Source organism: Odocoileus virginianus, chromosome 27 (assembly GCF_023699985.2).
Source record: "Odocoileus virginianus isolate 20LAN1187 ecotype Illinois chromosome 27, Ovbor_1.2, whole genome shotgun sequence".
NCBI classification, from domain to species: Eukaryota; Metazoa; Chordata; class Mammalia; order Artiodactyla; family Cervidae; genus Odocoileus; species Odocoileus virginianus.
Window position 1 is genome coordinate 43,582,429 of NC_069700.1, and position 20,151 is coordinate 43,602,579.

At 48.0% G+C, this 20,151-nt stretch overlaps 2 protein-coding genes across 8 annotated transcripts; both read right to left on the bottom strand.

The window, feature by feature from the left end:
- Positions 1-21: 21 nt before the first annotated feature.
- On the bottom strand, positions 22-13,067 carry ATAT1 (alpha tubulin acetyltransferase 1). 7 transcript variants are annotated; one of them, XM_020888820.2, is made up of 13 exons: positions 12,927-13,067; positions 12,404-12,464; positions 12,201-12,292; positions 12,020-12,080; positions 11,545-11,658; positions 11,279-11,380; positions 5,894-5,939; positions 5,707-5,775; positions 4,082-4,153; positions 3,667-3,910; positions 890-969; positions 756-798; positions 22-395 (listed from the first exon to the last, which is right to left on the bottom strand). In XM_020888820.2, exons 1-13 carry the CDS (start codon positions 13,031-13,033, stop codon positions 221-223), a joined length of 1,266 nt encoding a protein of 421 aa, XP_020744479.1. In that variant the 5' UTR covers positions 13,034-13,067; the 3' UTR covers positions 22-220. The 7 variants fall into 7 exon arrangements, with proteins under 7 accessions (XP_020744479.1, XP_070312946.1, XP_070312945.1 ...); XM_070456845.1 differs by lacking the exon at positions 12,927-13,067 and adding an exon at positions 12,801-12,831; XM_070456844.1 differs by lacking the exon at positions 12,927-13,067 and adding an exon at positions 12,729-12,816.
- Positions 13,068-13,550: 483 nt separating this feature from the next.
- Positions 13,551-20,150, bottom strand: MRPS18B (mitochondrial ribosomal protein S18B). The gene is made up of 7 exons (XM_020888818.2): positions 19,879-20,150; positions 18,428-18,536; positions 18,055-18,152; positions 17,861-17,929; positions 16,202-16,268; positions 14,691-14,750; positions 13,551-14,113 (listed from the first exon to the last, which is right to left on the bottom strand). Exons 1-7 carry the CDS (start codon positions 19,954-19,956, stop codon positions 13,830-13,832), a joined length of 765 nt encoding a protein of 254 aa, XP_020744477.1. The 5' UTR covers positions 19,957-20,150; the 3' UTR covers positions 13,551-13,829.
- Position 20,151: the final 1 nt, after the last annotated feature.

Sequence of the window (20,151 nt, forward strand, 5' to 3'; positions counted from 1 at the left end):
CTGAAATAATGACATACGCAGTTCTCAGTAACGCTCGTGGTAAAAAATACTTTATTGCTCTGGTTAAAAATAAGATACAAATGACTTGGCACTGGTTAAAAAAAAAAGCCTGTAGAATGAATAAATGAATTAATGAATACATCCACGGTGAGGGCAAGCTTTGACTAGGTCCTGTGTAAGATAGGAATAATGATTTTGAAGGTGTGAGAGGGGGCTGCGGTCACCAAGGCCTGGTGCTGCGACGTTCATGCAAGTTTCGAATGAACCTGGCGTTGAACATGTCCCCACCCATTGTCCAAGACTGGGCTGGTGGAACCTGGGCCTGTGGAGTAACTGTGTGCATGGGTTCCTCCCCAGACCCATGCTGTGAGAAGACCTGCTCCTCAATGGCACACCTAGTAGGTGGGAGGGAGATGGAGAGTGGGTTACACGGGTACTAAAGTGAGGATTAAGATCACAGCTTCTTCAAGGTCTGTGAGGCTCTTGTGGAGAGGACAAATGATGGGGTATGAGGCTGGAACCAGTGGTGCTATGTCCAAACCTGAAACCCCACAGAGTGGACTGGTGCCAAAGGGAAGCACCAGAGCTGAACCTATGGGGAAAGAGGCTTGTAGGATGTTAGGTGGAAGGCTCTGTGAGAGGAGCTGGTGTCCAGTTCAGAGAGTGAGATTTAGGAGGAGGTAGTAGCTGAGAGTGATGTTAGAAAAGGGGTCAGAGGTGTTGAGAGGCTGGCAGGGGAGGGGCTCAGACCTCACCTATTCTCTGTTTCCTGTTCCCCCTGCTTCAGTTCTTGGTTGCCTGTGGAAATACCAGGCATGTATATGGGAAGGCTGGAGTAGGTAGTGAATATGGCCTACTTGATTTGAGGGTAAGGAGATGAGTAACTTACCTGTATTGGGACATGAGGCATTCAACCGCCCATGGCGGCTATAGCTGCAGCTTTGGGCTACCAGCCCTGGGGGAGTCCCGCTGTAGAAGAAATGTGAAATGATGGGGAAGAGGCTACAGGATGAAAGATGAGTGGGTATGGAGGAATCAGGGGAGAAGAATAAAAGAACACAGGAACAGAGGGGGTAGTTATCATTCCTATGGGGTTTAATACAAGTTGTGCCCCAGAAAAGGGAAGGGAGATCATTTTACACCCCAAGGTTTTCTGGAGCAGTCCTGATTTGCTGCTTTGTTATTTCTAGTTGAGGCAATGTGTTAAGCGTAAGGTTAAATGTGATCGAAATCATGTTATAAAAAGATTCAGGGGAATTCCCTGGTGGTCTAGTGGTTAGGACTCTGTGCTTCCCCTGCGGGGGGCACAGGTTCCATTCCTGGTTGGGACATTAAGATCCCACAAGCTACGCAGTGCAGCCAAAAACAAAAAATGGATTCACAGAAAGGCAAAAAAATTTTGCTGAACCAGGTGCTCTCATGTTTTGAGTTGGAAAAACACAGTTACCTTAATTATAGGATACCTTAGCCAGAGGGGAAGAGGGAGTGGCAAGGCTGAATTTAGGAAAAGGATTGTCTTGAGAAAGAGATCCAAGGGTTTAGAGAAGAATAATCCAAGAAACAATTAGGGGATTGTTATCAGAAGGCAATTAATTGGCTCCTCGAGATGTTAGTAAACCTTAACATCTCAGCAAGGGCTGGCCTGGGGTAAATGGTAGGAGTTACTAGAGAGCTAGAGGTTTCTGGAGAGAATGGAGGAATAGATACAGAAGCCTACATGGAGGGATCCAGTGACTACATTAGAGACAGAATCTGCAGGAGAAAATCCAGCAGTGAAGATGGGGACAGGCAGACACCAGATCCTGCGAGGGGTGCTCTAAGCCTCCTTGCTGGAAGATCTGCAGATCTCAGAGGTGAGGAAGAGGGCCAGAGGTCCTGAGAGCCCAGGAAAATACAGGGTGACGCACAAACGAGGCTGAGACCTTAAGGTTTGTTTGGGTCTTTGTTTTTTTTTTTCATTGAAAATGTCCATTTAAAAAACACAAAAGAGTTCACGCTTTATTCAGACAACACTGAGAGGGAGAAGAAAAAGGAGGAGTGAGTCAGAAAAAGAGGGAGATCCTGCTCCCAAGGATTTGGGGGAACACAGTAGGGGTACCTGAACTAGTACACATCCAGAGGGTAAGGAGGGAAAGGATGTTCTTTAGCCTGGGTATGGAGCAGGGGAGGATTCTTGCTATGGAGGAAAGAAGAGAGGGGAGGCCAGAGGAAGAGTTCCCCCATCATCATCAAGACAATCTCACAAGACAGGAATCTATCAGCATATCTAGCTACTGGGGAGGGATGGATGTGAGAGGGTATTCCAGGAGCTAATAGAGCCTTGAGACTCAGGCTTAGCTTCTGAAACTTGGCTAAGAGTGATCCTAGGGTGTTTGCTGGGATCTACTGCCAAGAAACAGACTCCTTCAGAGATCCTGGACCTAGCGGAGGTGGTAGTGTCTATAGAAGCGTGGTGAGTCTAGAGTCCCACAGCAGACGTCAGCTCGGGGGTCCCCTGACAGATTAACACATACACAAAACATGTGGAGATTAAGAGTTTGGCAATGTTGAGTGGATCCCGTGGGGAGCTGGTAAGTCCCTGTCCTACCTGACTGGACTGCTATGAAGCAGAGTTCGTTCAGTGGCTGGCGTCAGCAGGCTGATAGGGTAGCTGCAGCCGGTAGCACACAGCAGTATTAGAGCTACCAGGAGACAGTGCAGAGGGACTACTGGATTTATTCCATGGATAAGACTCTCTTAAAAAGGTTTCCCTGGCAGAGGAGGCCTTTGGACCTTCCATGATGTTCTAGAATCTGACAGCAAGCAAGAGTGTGCTTCTCTGGATAATTAGTATGAGCTGCCCAACCAAGAGGCCTGGCAGCAAATCAGGCTGTCTGTGGGAGTGTTCAGAGCCCAAGTTAGGAGAGAAGGGCTGCTTTCTATGGTAAGAAAAGCTATGTAGTGTTAGGCCACCTGGGACCCTGACCACCCAGTTGTCCAAGAAAGGGGTAAAGGGAATCCTACGGGTTCTTGTCAAGTTCCCCTAGATGCTGGGGGATGCAATGGGAGATTGAGTCTGGGGTTCTCAGGGAGAAGGGTCTCCACCCGCGCCAGGTCTCCCAGGGAGGGGAGGGGGTTAGCAGTCTGTCAGTATCGACTGTCATCAGAGCGGGGAAGGGAACTGGGGAAGGATGTTATGGACAGGAGAGGGGGAGAGGGAAAATGGAGGGGAGAGAAAAACAGAAAGAGAAGTCAGAGGTGAAGAGAAAGCTGAAGAGAGAAATAAAAGAGAGGCCCAGTCCCTGCCTGCCGAGGTGGGCTCCCGCCACACAAGGCACTGAGCCGGGGCAGGTGGCTTTCAGGCTGTGTCAGAGATCCTGCCCCCTCCCAGCAAGTGTTAAACCACGATTTCCCAACCCGCCCCCTGCCACCAGTGGGTCTGCGTTCTTCCTAACCTTCCTCTAGGCATTAGCGTCCCTAGGCTCCCCCTAAGTCCTATTCTGCTCCTTCACTGTAATTTATTTCCAGACCGCTTCCACACACATCTTCCAGTATATTCTCAAAACGTCTCAGGAGTCTCCAATCCTCCTGTCCCGTTGCTTCATGTCTGATTTACACTGCCCTCTGCCATTCCTAACTGCCCTGTCTGAGAGTTCTGAGGCTCCCTAACCCTCCAGCTCCTGTTACCTGGTGCGGCGCCGCTGGGCAGGGCTGCCCCCAGGGTCGGTAGCAAGCAGAAGGCGGGCAGTGGGGTGTGGGGGGCACAGGCGCAGGGAACGCAGCAGCTCCTGCTCCGGCACAAAGGGGCGGAGGGGGCCCCGTTCTGGTGAGTTTCCCAGGCTGCTGGAGCGAGGGGGTGGGTGGGCTGGAGGAGTCGCACGGCGAGGGGCCCTGTTCAGGGGCCACGGAGGCTCCACAGCTACCTTCAGAACTGGGGGGAAGGAGAAAACAGAGCAAGACGGAGAAAGAAGGAAAAGGACAGGGAAGGGAGTCGTGAGAGCAAAGACCAGGGAAGGAAAAAGAGAAGTCAGAGCCTTAAGAGAGAACAAATCATTCCCCTGGGTTGAGGCCCCCCAGGCCCAGCCCCCCAGCCCAGTCTTACACTCTCGGTCACTAGAGGAGTACGGCTTTATCTCTCCCTCTGCTCGCTTGGGGGGCAGCTTCCTTGCTGGAGCTGGGAGTGGAGAGGACACAGGTGAGGTCAGTGAGGTGCACACGTGCGCCCTCTTCCCGGCCACTACCCCCGCGACCCCAAACCTCTGGTCCCCGACACCACATTTCCTCCTGGGCAAGGAGGCGTCAGCTCCGCCGTGGAAGAAGCTCTGTGGCAGTGCCATCACACCAGAAGGGAATTCGGGGGGAAGGCTGGAGCATTTTGAGGAGAGCCAGAAGGAGGAGGCCGAATGCAGAGTTGGGGGAAAGATCCGGGGGAGACTCTGGGGCCTGGGAGGTACAGGAGAAGGGTGGCCAAGGGAGGCGAGCTCTTACTGTCAGTGGGCGCTGTCAGGCCCCCCTGGGATTCGGGGGCAGAGGAATGGTCCCAGCCGGGCCAACGAGGACCCCAGGTCCCTCTAGATGAGATGGACAAAGCCCTTGGTTAATCAGGAACTGCTGTGGAGAGGTTAGGGGAGGTTGGGGTGGGGCAGAACCTCTCCTTCCAGGGCAAAGATAGGAAGAGACTTACTTTTTATTGGGGCGGGGGGGGCGGGTGGTGGAAAGGATGAGGAAAAAACACAGACATCTGGAAAGAAGCTACCGAGAAAATAAACGGGAGGCTAACAGACTGTCCAAGCTCAGCCGCCCACCTCCTCTCTTCTCTACTTGCCCCTCCCTTTCCCTCTCAAGAGGTTCTTTCCCCATCATGTGTGGCAGAGGAGACTGCCCAGTGGATCCAGTTTTAGGGTCCCCTCCCCTGTAGACCTGGTCTTCACTGTCCTTGTTGGCTCTCTCCCTCTCACAGCCTTTGCTCAGTAGGAGCCAGACGGAGGGGACGTCTTGGAAATCAAAGCCAGTCACAGATATGAACTGCCCCTCCATCCCTGATACCGGCAGATGCTAGTCACTGGTGACACTCTTGTTTCCCGGCCACAGAGGAGGTAACCACTAGCCACAGAGCAGCTCCTTCAGAAAGAGGGCCCTTCTGTGCAGGTGTGCACTGCACAGGCAGCAGAAGGCTGCACCCCTCTGCCTTGAGAAGGAAGAAAGGGTAGGACTCAGCCTGGCAGGGAGCATGTGTGGGGATGGGGATGGAATGAGGAACCTGGGCCACATTTCAGTACCTCCTAGGCTAGGTTTCTCCATTATTTGGTTGGAAGTGTTACAAATTCTGAGTGTTATCTTCAAAAACTAGTATTTAAGCTTTGGACTATTCATGTCACTATTCTATGACTGGAAGCGGAAGGGGAAACTGCACTTGCCTGTAGCTCACTGGCTTTCAGAGCCTGAGGGGTTTAGGGAGGAACATGACTCTGGCCTATTTTGATGGGCCTGCAGCAGCAAGAGGCTCCATCAATGTCTATGGTCAAACAGGCTTCCAGTGAGCTTGCTTAGTTAAAAGTCTTGCCAGGTATAAAATACACTGAGTTCCCATGGGTAATGTCTGCTGGAGACTTGGGTTGCTTTAGGATTCTCTCAAATTGCCCACAGATCAGACACTGAGCTCCTGGTGGCCTCCAGAGTGACTAGCCATGAGAGCACTACAGATCCACCCATCCAGTGCAGCTTTACCAGCGGGCATAGGATCGAGCGCAGCAGCACGCGAGTGTCGAGTTGCCCTCAGAGAGGTAGCAGGGGGCCCTGTGAGGAAGGAAGCGGCGGTGCCCCTCAGTGAGGGGGCCGGGGGGACCAAGAATTCACCTCTTTCCTTCCCCTCACCCCAACTGCTTGACCAACACACAAAGGTGAGAAAACTTACGATGCTGATGGGCAAAGAAGCCTTCGAAGATCACAAAGTTGTTCACCTGTAAGACAAAATGAGAGAAATAATAGTTGTCCGTTAAGCTACTCAGCACATACTTGGGTATAGAACCCTGGGCTAGAAAAACCACAGCAGGAACAAAAGCCAGCCTTCCTGTCCTTGTTGACAGACTCAGTCAGAATTTCAGGACCTGACAAGCTGATCCTAAAGCTGGACTGCAGAGGACCTCAAATAGCCAAAATAATCTTCAGGATTAACAAAGGAATTTGGGGAGGATTCACACTTCCTAAGTTCAAAGCTTACTGCAAAGCTATGGTAATCAAAACAGTGGTAGAAACACAAAATAGACAAACAGACCCTTGGAATGAACAGAGTCCAGAAATAGTCAACTGATTGTCAATACAAGTGAAAGACTTTTCAAAAGGGAAAGTATAGACTCTTCAACATCTGGTGTTTGGACAACTGAATATCTACATGCAAGATACTGAATTTGGATAAAAAAATAGCTAAAAATGGATTAAAGGGGGTTCCCTGGTGGTCCAGTGGTTAAGGCACTGCACTTCCACTTCAGGGGCCATGGGTTCAATCCTTGGTTAGGGAAGTTCTGTGTGCCATGGAGTGTGGCCAAAGAAAAATAAAACCCCATAAACAGGAGGACATATCTGCAAATCATACATCTAATAAGGGTGTCGTGTCTAGAACATAAGGAACTCTTCCAACCCACGAACAAACAAGCAACAAACACAATTTAAAAAGGGGCATAATATGACCCAGCAATCCTGCTGCTGGGCATACACACTGAGGAAACTAGAATTGAAAGAGACACGTGTACCCCAATGTTCATCGCAGCACTGTTTACAATAGCCAGGACATGGAAGCAACCTAGATGTCCATCAGCAGACGAATGGGTAAGAAAGCTATGGTACACAGACACAATGGAATATCACTCAGCCATTAAAAAGAATACATTTGAATCAGTTCTAGTGAGGCGGATGAAACTGGAGACTATTATACAGAATGAAGTAAGTCAGAAAGAAAAATACCAATAAAGTATACTAATGCATATATATGGAACTTAGAAAGATGGTAACAATAACCCTGTATGTGAGACAGCAATAGAGACACAGATGTATTGAACAGTCTTTTGGACTCTGTGGGAGAGGGCGAGGGCGGGATGATATGGGAGAATGGCATTGAAACATGTAAACTATCATATATGAAACAAATCACCAGTCCAGGTTCGATGCATGATACAGAATGCTCAGGGCTGGTGCCCTGGGATGACCCAGAGGGATGGGATGGGGAGGGAGGTGGGAGGGGGGTTCAGGATGGGGAACACATGTACATCCATGGCGGATTCAAGTCAATGTATGGCAAAACCAATACAATGTTGTAAAGTAAAATAAATAAATAAAAATTTTTTTAAGTAAAAATAAAAAAAAAATAAAAAGGGGCATAGGGCTTGAACATTTCTCAAAGAAGACATGCAAATGGCCAATAAGCACTTGAAAAGATGCTCAACACCATTAGTCAAAAGGGAAGTGCAAATCAAAACCACAAAGAGAAACAACTTCACAACCATTATTATGGCTATTATAAAAAGAAAAATAATAAATTTTGGTGAGGATGTCAAGGCACTAGAGCTAACATACATTGCTGATGGAGATGTAAAATGCTGCATTCACTATGGAAAAAGTTTCTCAGTTCCTCAAAAAGTTAAACACCAGATTACCACATGATCCAGGAATTCTACGCTTATATACTCTTAGGTATATATCCAAAAAAACTAGAAATATATATGCTTGGAGACATGGCTGGCCCAAAGCTAAATAGCTACACAGGGGAGAACTGGGACTCAAACCCCAGACTCCTGATTCTAGCTGAGGTATGTCGGTCAGGAATACAATGTAGTCATCAGGGTGGGCTATGGGTTCGAATTCAAGCTCTAACATTAGCTGTGCACACTTGGTCAAGTCCCTAATCTACAGAAACCCAAAATGGGGTCAATAAGAACTACCTCAAAGAAATGTACAAGGATCAACAGAGATAATCCAATGTAGATACCAGAGCTCATAAAACATTAATCGTTATGTTACTGTATATCTATATATATGTATTTATCTACCTATCTATATCTATACACTCTATTGGAGAAGGAAATGGCAACCCACTCCAATATTCTTGCCTAGAGAATCCTGTGGACAGAGGAGCCTGATGGGCTGCTGTCCATAGGGTTGCACAGAGTTGGACACGACTGAAGCGACTTAGCATGCATGCATGCATTGGAGAAGGAAATGGCAACCCACTCTGGTATTCTTGCCTGGAGAATCCCAGGGACAGAGGAGCCTGGTGGGCTGCCACCTATGGGGTTGCACACAGTTGGACATGACTGAAGTGACCTAGCATGCACACACTCTACACTGCCCTGCTCTTACATGTACCTGGGTAATGCATTTGATGCCAGATACTGATACTACCTTCCTTCTGTTGCTCTCTGCTGCCTCTTAATGGAGAAATGATGTCCTGCACATTCTAAGCAGACCCTGTCTATCTCCTGTCTTGACTCTTCTGTAATGTCTACCATGACATTATTCTCCTCCAACAAGCATATGCTCAGCACTCCAGCCAAACAAAAAACTGCTTGCAGTGCCCTGAAAAGTATATTAATACCTCTCTGACTTTGCTCATGTTTCTTCCTGTATGAAAAGCACTTTAGCTTGTCCACTTCTGTCCTCCTAACAAACACTTTTCAAGATTAAGCCAAGTCTTCCTTTACCCAAGTGAGCACTCACTTTATGCTTCCTCTGTAAGCACATCAATGAATCACATTACAATGGATTAACTGTCTGTGCTTCTATCCAAGGCTTGTCAACCCAATCCCAAGCTCACTCAGCAACACTGCTTCAGCAGTTCTCTTGACTTTCTCAGTTCTTCCCACTTTCTCTGACATCATCAAATTTTCTGAGTCATTTTTATGCTGTTTGTTCTTATGCAGCTAAGAATCAACTCTTTTGATCCATGGCCCTCTCGAGCTCTTGCTCTATTTCTGTTCACCTTAAATCAGGATTTAAAAGAGTCACCTATTCTTGCTGTCTCCAGTTCTGAGCTTCTTAATCTCTTAAACCAGGGGTCCTCAGCCCCTGGGCCACACAGCAGGTCTGTGGCCTGCTAGGAACCCAGCCACATATCAGGTGAGCAGTGGTGGGCGGGCCAAAGCTTCATCTGTATATACTGCTCTTCATTGCTCCCATTACTCCCAGAGCTCCGCCTCCTGTGAGATCAATGGCAGCATAATCAATGAAATGCATATGAAAAATCCTGAAACCACTCCCCCCTCCCCCCACCTGCACTGGGTCCATGGAAAAATTATCTTCCACGAAGCCAGTCCCTCGTGCCAAAAAGGTTGAGGACCGCTGTGACCTAAACTCACTCTATCCAGGCTTCCACCCACCACTGCGTTGAAACTGCTTGTTAGGATCACCAGTGGGCTCAGGCAGCTAAATCCAATGGTCACTTCTCAGACCTCTTCTTACCTCACGGATCAGCAGCATCTGACTCAGTAAGTCATTCCTTCCTTCTGCACTTTCTCCACTGGCCTTCCAGGGCACTTCTAATTTTGCATCTACTTCACTAGTCACTCCTTGGCTGCATTTGCTGCTACTTCTCCTCCCAGACTTTCCAAGATGCCTGAGGGCTCAAGTCCTTGGACCACTTCATCAATAACTCACTCCATGGTGATTCTCATCCTGTCTCGCTGCTTTCAGGTATCCTACAGGTGCTGAAAACTCTCCACCCCAAACCTCTTCTCCCAACGCTATAGAAGCAACCAACTGTCTACTCAACCTGAACTCACCACAGACATCTCCAGTTAACATATTCAAGGTGGACTCCTACTATTCCCCGCTCCAAAGGTGCTCTACCTTCCATCTCAGTTGACGCAATTTCATCCTTCCAAGTGCTCCGGCCAACAACTTTGGGATCACCCTTAACTCCCTCTCTTTTTTCTCCACAATCAATCAAGAAACCTTATTTGCTTTAACTTCAGAATACCTAAAATCTGACCACTCCTTCCCACTGCCACCGTCTTGGCCTGAGCCACCACCATTTATCATCAGGAATGTTGCTGCTTAACCTGCTTGCGCTCTCACTCCTCTGCTGCGTATTCTTAACAAGCAAAGTGCTCTGGTTTAAAGTACGTCACATTAGGGACTTCCCTGGACTCCAGTAGCTAAGATTCCACATTCCCAATGCAGGGGACCTGGGTTCAATTCCGGGTAGGGGAGCTAGATCCCACGTGCCACGAATAAAAGACCCTGGATGCCACAACTAAAGACCCTACAGCCTTGATGGAGACCCGGTGCAGCCAAATGAATATTAAAGGAAGTCCTATCATATTCCCCCTCTGCTCAAATCCCTATGATGGCTCTCCTTTTTTCACTAAGAGTAAAAGCCAAAGTTTTTGCAATAGACTGCAGGGCCCTAAGTGTCTTTCCTTCCCTGTTACTGCTCTTATCTCCTCTACCACACCCCCCCACTCACTCACACTGCTTTAGCCACACCAGCCAAACTTCCAGGCCCACTCCACCTCATGGCCTTCACACTAGCCATTGCCTCTGCGTGGGATGCTCCCCCTCCAGGTATTAATGGCTCATAGTCTCACCTCTTTAAGTTACTGCTCAAGTGACACTTTCTCAATGAGGCCTTTCTGCTTATCCCATTTAAACTTGCAATCCCACATACTCCCACCCTCACTAGGGCATTCCCAAAGCTTCTTACTTGTTCTTGTTTTCCTAGAGTGCTTATCGACCAGAGTATCTACTTGTTTATTACGTTTGTCTCCCCAAATAGAATATAAGTTCTGTAAGAACAGAGACTTTTTTCTGTTTTATTAAACCAAGTATTCCTAAAGCCCAGAATACTGCTGGGTGCTCAATAAATATATCCGGAATGGACAGACAGTATTAGCAACATTATATTGCATCTACTTACAAACAAACCACCTACCCCCCAAATAAACCAAATCTCTCTGTGGATAGGGAACATATATTGTTCCGAGCCCTTACTAAATCTTGACTGACTAAGTAATGGCCTAGGTGAAAATGAAGAGATGAAAAGGAACTGACTTATGTTTGGGGTATAAACATGCTTTTAAGGGTACACGACAGTCCAGGATGAAGAATAAAAATAGATGAGATGATAATGAAACAGCTCCAGGATGAGAGATGGTATCCCCCGATCCCACCCCTGAGCTTAGCTGTATAAAAGAATTCCTATCCAATGGGGACTAGGGACTGCTTGGAAGGTGCCTCTTCTTTGCCCCCCAAAGACTAGGTAAATTCAGTGGGAACACTCAGTGGGTATCTATTCTCTGAAACTTCTAACCTGTGGGACGGTGGTCTCCAGGTTGTAGTGTTTATTCAGGAACTTCAGCAGCTTCTGGGAGGGTCTGTCAATGGCCAGTTGGTGTGGTTCAACTCGCTCCTTCTGCAGGGAACAAGAGACTCAGGGTAGGAGGAGGTGTGGGGAAAGCAGGCCAACAGGAATCCTGGGAAGGATATGGGAACATGGTGGGGGTGGGAGGATGGGAGGCAGGGCCTTTGGGACGACTGAAGGCCTCTGGGAAGAGCTGGCGAAGAGATAAGCAATACCTGCAACATATGCTGGAAGAGTTCTCGTCCGTGGCCGTGACGCTGAAGTGACTCGTGGATGTAAAAGTCCAAGATGCAAAGTGGTTCTACCTCATTGTGAGCCTCACGATCATCCTAGGAGGTGAAAGAACAACAAAGACTTTCCAGGGGCGGTGCAGTGGTCAAGAATCCGATTTCTAATGCAGGGGATGCGGGTTCCATTCCCAGTCAGGGAACTAGGATCCTACATGCTGCAGGGCAACCAAGCCCATGCAACACAACTTTGTTCCAGAGCAATGAGAGAAGCCCATGCCCCACAACTAGGAGAAGCCCCTGCATTGCAACAAAGAGCATGCACCACAATGAAGATCCAGAGCAGCCAATAATAATTTTTAACTTAAAAAGATCTTCTAGGACTCAAACATTGCTGCCACCTCCAGCACTTCTGTTCTCAGGAGCCAAGGCATATGAATTTTCAGTTTCCAATGACACTCACCAGTACAAAGAGTTTCTTATATCCAACTTTAAGAAAGCCAACAATGGCTCCTTTTCCAGCCCTGTAGGATGGAGAAAATAACAATAGTGAGCACCTATTTGGAAGAGGTAAAGTCAAAACAGGGAAACCGGCTGGGGGAGGAAGGAATTAAGCACAGGATGGAAGAGCACTTGGCACTCACGGTCGAGCTGAAGTATCTTTGAGTATATACATAACATGGCGATTACTCTGCATCCTGGATGCACTGGTTATGGGAGCAGGAAGATGCTGGGCCTGCCAGGAATTTTAAGACAGACTTTCTACAGGTCCCTTCCAAAGGATCCCTGCCTCCCTACCAGCTGTCCCCAGAGGCCTCCCCTTTACCGCATGGAGACTCCCCAGTACCTTAGCAGAGGCCTTGCCCAGCTCATCTACAATGGTCATAATTTGCTGCTGCAGATCAACACTACAGAAAGAGAGGAGATGAGTCAGATAGTCACTGAGTTAAAGGGTCCTGGGCAATCACTCCCTGGGAACCTGGGCCATAACCCCAGGTCAGTACTTCACGCCCTCCCTCTATCTTGGAGTCTTCCAATCCGATTTCCCACCCTACTCTGAAACCCAAACTTCTGCCACACCTCCTTTCAGGGTGGTACACTCCCTTCTCCCTAAAGTTACTGTGGGGAAGCAGAAAGGGCAGATCAACCATATCCTTCGGCTGGGACCATACATTGGGCCAAGCGGTGAAAGGTGGCCGATTCAAGCCCCGATCAACCCCACAAGGTCTAGGGTCAAAGGTCACCAAAAAGGCGAGCCAGGACATCAAAAGGAGCGGTCACTAGTCAACGCGAGAAGGGGGCGTGGTGCCTGGACCAGGTTACGAGAGGAACCGGGAGAGAAGGGCCGTGGGGAAGATTTGAGATGTCACCGGGCCGGCGTTGTGGTTCCGGGTCGGCGGGCCGGGGGCCTTAGGTGCTGGTCCAGCACCGTGATCCGCTCCGGGAGCAGCGCGTCCACATCGAACGGGAACTCCATGGCCCATTGTGCGCGGTCGGACCCGCCCCACGCGACGTCACTTCCGCCCCTCCCACCGCAATCTGTATTTCCCCCGCCGCGCCTGCAGGTCCCCAGGGGACCGCCCCTCCCCGCGCTCCCCTCCTCCATCACTCGCCTGTATCGCGGCTGCAGGCCCCGGAGACCCCAATCTTCTTGCCAGACCAGCTGTCGCTTAGCAACAGCACTCACCCCATCCTCGCCGCCCACGGCAGCGGGCGCCATAGCAACGCATTTTTGGGGCCTAATGTCTCATTCTCCAAACCTTTCAGCCCCTCAGTGAACAGCTGGGTATAGTGACAACACTGTGCCTCCGGCATAGGGGGCCACAAGTGATCAAGAGAGAATGGTACAACTGCTCATTTCAGGTGGCTTCTGGTCCCAAGAGCCCACCGGCAGGGTTGGCTTAAACCTGACCACTACTCTCCCCACAGCAGCACCCACTGCCCACTCCCTCACCAACCCCAACCCCCCCCAAAGCATTCATTTGAAATTCAGCCCAGAGACAGGATACAGCTTTATTGTGGGAAAATGCAGCTGGCACAAGTCTGAAATAGTAACAATGTATAACCCATCTAGTTACAACAGCAGGGACTGAGGTTTCCCATACAAATCTGTACTGCCCTCCCTCAGCCTCATGAGTATTCATCCCTTTCACCAACAATCATCTCTGGTGATTGAGCTTGCCACTGGCCACAAAGTAGACACAACTCTTCAGGATGAAGTATTGTGTAGGAGACACGCTGGTTCCCGTCCCAGTCTACACCTACAGGGCACTCTAGGGGCCCGCCTGCTCAGCGGAGGTGGCTTCAGTGGGGGCCCTGAGTGGCACCTTGGGCATTGACTCAGGTGGAGGGCCACTTTCTTCTCGGAGATGGCCCTGGTAGAGCCGGCGAAGGCGGGACAGCTCTCTCTCTGGTGGCTGTTTCCAGCAGTACCATGGATACCAGGGGTCACCAGAAACCAGAGTGGGGGCTGGTGGAGTAGCACTCACAGCTCCATGAGAATTACTGAAGTCAAGGTCCCGGGGTTCAACCTGGGGAATGTGGTAACTGAGGAGACCTAGGGGGTTAAAAATAAAAGAGAAAGCCAGGGGAGAGGAAAGGGTAATTCAGATTAACAAAGATAATAAGGAAAATAAGATATAAAAAGAGGAAAGGGCCAATCAGAGCCACTGGGTACATTTATGCATGTGGTGTGCCACCCAAAGTAACTGGCCAAGGGGGCAAGTGTGAGCTGACGTGCTGCCTGGGCTCTTGCCTGCCAAGCTGTGCAGTCCTGTGCCAGGGTGAGGAAGCTGCATCTACCCTAACAGAGGGCTACCTGTTCCTAACTTATACAAAAGTGTCATCGAGCCCAGGGTCAAAAATTTATACAAAGTTCTTATGATCTAGCCATGGCACTGGGACCAACAGTTATAAAATAAGAAGGCAGAGAAAGAACGAAGGGACAGGGCAATGACAAGGTAAGAGACTCAGGAGAGGAAACTAAAGGACTCTGGAATGATGAAAGGAGAGATTCTTGAGAACATGCTGGGTACTACTTCTCAGATAGCTGGGAGGACTTATATCCACTCTCCAGCCCTAAATCACTATCCTTATGCCTAAGAAAACTGCTCTGTGCCCCTTCTCATGCTCACCATGATCCCTGGCTTTCTGGATAGCCTGGGTCAACTTCTTGTGTTGCTTCATACAGACCCCTGTGGGGAGAAAAAAGGTAACTCACAGCTCATTTTGTAAGGCACAGTAAATAAAGAACCCACCTGCTTCCTTATCGTGATTGAAGGTTAGTTATGGAAGACCAGCTCTACCTAATGACCCCATTCCCCTGACCTCTCCATGAGCCTCGGTTTCCCCTTCTGCTCAGTGGCAAGAATGTTCTCTGAGAACCAGGATGAAGACTTAGGAGGGTCTGGCCAGTACAGAGAAGCCATTTAATGGTAAAGGCTTCACGACAGGGAGCAGAACACCATTCAAAAGGCAAATGTGGTGGGACTTTCCTGGTGGCCCAGTGGCTAAGACTCCCACTCCAATGCGGGGGACCTGGGTTCCATCCCTGGTCAGGGAACTAGATCCCACATGCCACAACTAAGAGCCTTCATGCTGCAACTATAGATCCCACATTCCACAACTAGAAGCTCAAGGATCCTGTGTGCCACATCTAAGACCTGGCACAACCCAATAAACAAATAAAAGTAAATATTAAAAAGAAAAGGAAAGTGTGGTTAAAGGGCTAACTTGGACAATCCATAGAGACAGATTCAATAAACGAAGAAAGGATTTCAGATCTGGGGAAGATTATCTGAGAAAGTGGCAAAATAGTCCTTCAGCCTTTTACAGCTTGACTATAAAACTCTTCTTAAAACTCCCTGGAAATTTCCCGGGGGTCCAGTGGTTAGGGCTCCTCATTCTCACTGCTGATGGCTTGGGTTTGACCCTTGGTCAGAGAACTAAAATCCCACAAGCCGCACGTGCAGCCAAAAGAATAAAAAACCCAACTCCTTGAAAAACCAAACTCCACTGACCAGGCTACCACCCCCTAAAAGGGTGGATTCTGATTATTCTTTGCAAATTTATCTTGCTTTGGAACAGAGGTTGGCAAACTGCTTCTGTACAGGGCCATACACCAAAGGTACTGTGGCATATATTTTAGGCATATATTATTGTCTATCTCAGCTCAACTCTGCCATTGCACCCTGGAAGCAGTCGAAAACAGTATGAAAATAAATGGACGAGAGTGAGCTGGATTTGACCTGTGGTTGTAGTTAGGGAATAAACAGATGTGATCTTGAATTGGTGAGCTTATACCAAATTTGGGAACTCTAACCGAACTGTCAATCACATTAAAGAACAGTCAATTTATGAGAAAGCCTTCCAGAAAAGTGAAGAGACCCTAGAGAAAGGAAACAATCAGCATCATTTATCTTTTAAGAGCTCCATTTAGATAGTCTGCTTATATTAGTACTCACCTGGATCTTTTGTCCACATGTAATTTATTCAGCATATGACTACTCCCTTTAGATCAAGATTTCCAAAAGGTCCCATCCCACTTTTTATGCCATTAGTAGGAGTCATCGAAGAAATACTTGTCTGTCTTAATAAATATAAGAGGTGCTATAAGAAAAAGCTGTTCTGGTGGTGATGGGCTCACCTGTATATGGAGCATGGAAGATGATACCCGTGTAGGCACAGACAAACTGTTTTAAGAGCTTCACGTTCTGTAGAGAAAAGTGGTGGAAAAACGAGAGGAAAGGGAAGTCAACAAGATGGTTAGAGGTTAATCACCATGTCCCAGTTTTAGCCCCACTCCTTTACTGAACACATTTTCTTGCAAACTTTTCCTCTTTCCTGGCCTCTTAACCATTTCACATGCACATCCTACATTCTGAAACTGAGACTCACAAAGAATTCTCTTCTGCAGGGGTCAGGTTAAAAAGTCAGCTCTTCATGCAACAAATTAGGGACAGCGGGGTGGCAAACCCTTGAAATCACCCAGAAAATGTAGTATGTGTTATATGTTTGTAAGTGACTAACTTATATGAAGGTATGTTATACGTAATGTCTATATTTGTTAAGATCAATTTTAGGGATTTAATAGTTAGAATGACTCCTAGCCAGCAATTAATCACAGGTGATGAGACTCCCAAAGGAAAAGCAGGTATACTGGCAGAGTGCATGGCAGGTGGACTCATCTGCACTATTCCATCTGTAACCTTTCTCTCTCCCTTAGTCATGTAATTTCTTAGAAATTTTATCAAATGATTACAGCCTTTTTTGGTAACTAGTAATACATAGCTGAAATTGACAAGTATCTCCTGGACTCCTCTACAACCTGTATCAGAAAAAGCCTGGAAGCAACCAGATTCCTGCCTCTGCTGACTGACATATGAATGCCCTCCAACTTCCCTGATGACCAGCCAGTCTCTGCTCTACTATCTTCTAATACTGCAAATGCAGAAGAGCAGTTTTCCACTGTCATCTTTATAGTTTCTGAATCCTTCAAGAAACAAGTCCTCTCCTCCTCACAAAGAAGGTTTTTTTTTTTTTTTTTGAAAAAATAACTAGATTATACATTGTTTCGTGTATCTGCCCTCCCGGCCCAAGTCTTGACATGCGATCAAACATCAATGACAACAAAATAAAGAAAATCCCAGGAAAAAACTAGTCCAATTTACCTCAAAGTAACTGATTGATATAAATGAACCTTTGGGCATTTCCCTCTCATTAGAAATGAGCATTTCTCTTGCCAGTTTAGACTGTAAACTTCACAAGTAAGAGATGAATCTTTTATATATAACCCATGAAAGTGAAGTGAAAGTAGCTCAGTCGTATCTGACTCTTTGTAACCTCATGAACTGCAGCCTACCAGGCTCTTCCGTCCATGGGATTTTCCAGGCAAGAATACTGGAGTGGGTTGCCATTTCCTTCTCCAGGGGAATATAACCCATAGTAAAAGGCAAAAGTCTGGAAGGAGGGACTTCTCTGGTGGTCCAGTGGTTAAGAATCTACCTTCCAAAGCAGGGGATGAGGGTTTAATCTAAGATACCACATACCTCGGGGCAACTAAGTCCATTTGTCTCAAGTAGAGAGACGCCCTCGCCACAGTGAACAGCCGCTAAAACCCAACACAGCCATAAGTAAATAAAGAAATGCTAAAAGCTGGAAAGAGTAATGTTTTTACATTGCCAGAAAATTAATGCAAAATAGACTTAAGGGGCCCAGGACATGAAGAATGGGGCACCTAAGGTAATCTCTTTTAGCACTGCAAAGAGACTCCAAGTCTTTATACTGAAGACAAGATTCTCCTTACCCTAAAGTCAACATGCAGCTTCTGATCCCGGCAGATGGGGCAGGGGTTCCCAGCAACTTTATTACCACGCTGTAGAGAAAAAAACAGGCAAGTGAAGACGTTCAACGCCCTGTCAGAGAAGTATTGCTGCCTCTGTCACTATGGCCTCCAGCCCCACTCCACATCCCATCCATGTGCCATCCTCAGAAACTCACAATACACATCTTTCGAGTCCGCTGTGGGGGTATTCCACCTTTATGGTTTCGACGGTAGTCAGCCCAGACAGGGCGAGAACCATAGCGGTTCTGGTATTCTGAAATGAAAAGACCAAACAAGCTATTCCTGGGTGACGGTGGTGAGGTGTCTCTGTCCACTTAATTCAGACCTCACTTGATGCACCCCTTGTCCATTTAGAAGTACCTTCTGGAGACTTCCCTGGTGGTCTAGGCAAGTGGCTAAGATCGTGTGCTCCCAATGCAGGGGGCCTGGGTTGGATTCCTGATCAGGAAACTAGATCCCACATACCGCAGCCACGACGTGGTGCAGCCAAATAAATAAGTAATAAATATTAAAAAAATAAACAAGTACCTTCTGAGTCCAGGTACTTCCAGGGTTCATCCTCATAAGGGGAAGCAGGAATTGGGGGCAAAGAATCATCCTCAGGGGGGGCTTTGGTGCAAAGAGTCTGGAGGGGAACCTATAAAAGAAGGGGCAGAGAGAAAATGAGACAAGAGTTCAAGGACACAACATGATTGGTTTATTAAATGTACACCATCAGCAACAGAGGGGAACCTATTAAAGGAGGGGCAGAACAGAAATGGTTGGATGGCATGACCAACTCAATGGACATGAATTTGAGCAAGCTCTAGGAGACGGTGAAGGACAGGGAAGACTGGTGTGCTGCAGTCCATGGTGTCGCAGAGTCGGACATAACTGAATGACTGAACAACAGAGGGAAAACGAGACACTGAGTTTAAGGACAAGAACTGACTGGTTTATTAAATCTATACCATCAACAACCGGTATCCCTGCCTCCAGCTGGATCTCGCAAGAAAAGGTAACACTAGAAGATAAATAGGATAGGTGACTGGGAAGCAAACTTATTTGAAAAGATAACTCAAAAACCTGGCACACAAGGTTTCTGTGCTTCCTGAAATGAACTCAGTGTAATGGAGAAAAAGGGAGAATGTCTATCTTCTTGGAGTTAAGATGTGTGGTACGAAAAGGATGTAAAGGACAGGTGAGTCTCCCAACTCAATTGAATCCATCACTGAGTTGCCCGGTCTTATAAAAAGTTGATGGTCAACATTCCATATGGCAGAACAAACGAGTCCTAACGCTATGTCCGAAGCTACCAAGTCTATAATTAACTCTGTGGTAGCCCCTCTCATCACTCTTCAGTCCCACTGTAGGGAGTGGCAGATGGGCAAGCCTTCCAAAACCACCCTGCCCCATCAAGAATCTGCCCTACCAAGAATCTCCAGGGTGGTGAGTACGTGTGGCTGAGGGGAAACCTCAATCCAAAGTAGTTATGCTCTCATGTATGCTCTGGTAAGAAACTGATTTAGTGAGATAAAGAGCCGAGAAACTGGTCCCCCGGTCGTGAGAATGCATCCTGGCTTCACTGAGAGATAGCGGGCTGGTAGCAGTTAAGTGTCCCTCACAACCCAAGGACACACTCGGGCATCAAAGATTTAGACACCACCATACAGTTAACAGTTGGTTTGTGTTTGGCCAAGGGGTCCAGTCCATTCCATCGCCTAATTATCCAGCCGAGACGGAAACTTGGGAAGAGAATGACATCCAACCCTGGCTTTTTACCCTTGTCTCGAGATTAGAAAACGCGCTGTATTGAGGAGTGAGAGGGGAAGGGGGAGGATGGTGGAAGCAGAGCGTTTCCTTGACAGCCAATGTATAAGCACTTGGGAAGGTCTCCACTCCTGGATTCCTGGCAATGGAGCGACGACCTCCAGAAGGTACAGCCTTCCGGAAGGTACAAATAAATCTGAGGTTGTACAAAATGTGCCCCAAGGAGTTACCTGAACTCCGTTGGCACCTCTGAAGGGCGAAATGTTAGGAAGGCGCCTCAGCAACACGTTCAATACGGAGGCAGCCATCTTGACGTACCCGCAAAGCAGGAAAGTCCGCAAAGGAGACTGCGCATATTCCAGGAACCAGAGTAGGGTGGAGCCAAGGACGACCCGCAGTGCGGAAGGCGGACGCGCGTCTGCGTCAGGACGGAAGCGTGAAGGGGGGGGTGCGTAGGGAGAGGGCAATTTCAACTGCGTCACAATCGAATTCGGCCTTAAAAT

Bases quoted from the DNA above. Each gene is read 5' to 3' on its own strand.
- ATAT1 (XM_020888820.2), bottom strand. From the start codon at position 13,033: ATGGAGTTCCCGTTCGATGTGGACGCGCTGCTCCCGGAGCGGATCACG. The intron at 11,381-11,544 runs GTATTGCTTATC...TGTTCCCTGCAG, and splicing joins TCTTCCAGCATATGTTGCAG to AAGGAGCGAGTTGAACCACA. The intron at 3,911-4,081 runs GTAAGACTGGGC...CCTTCCCCCCAG, and splicing joins CTCCTCTAGTGACCGAGAGT to TTCTGAAGGTAGCTGTGGAG.
- MRPS18B (XM_020888818.2), bottom strand. From the start codon at position 19,956: ATGGCTGCCTCCGTATTGAACGTGTTGCTGAGGCGCCTTCCTAACATT. The intron at 18,153-18,427 runs GTACTTGTTTAT...TTTTCATTTCAG, and splicing joins GAAGTACCTGGACTCAGAAG to AATACCAGAACCGCTATGGT. The intron at 14,114-14,690 runs GTGAGCATGAGA...TTAACCCCCTAG, and splicing joins CCAGAAAGCCAGGGATCATG to GTCTCCTCAGTTACCACATT.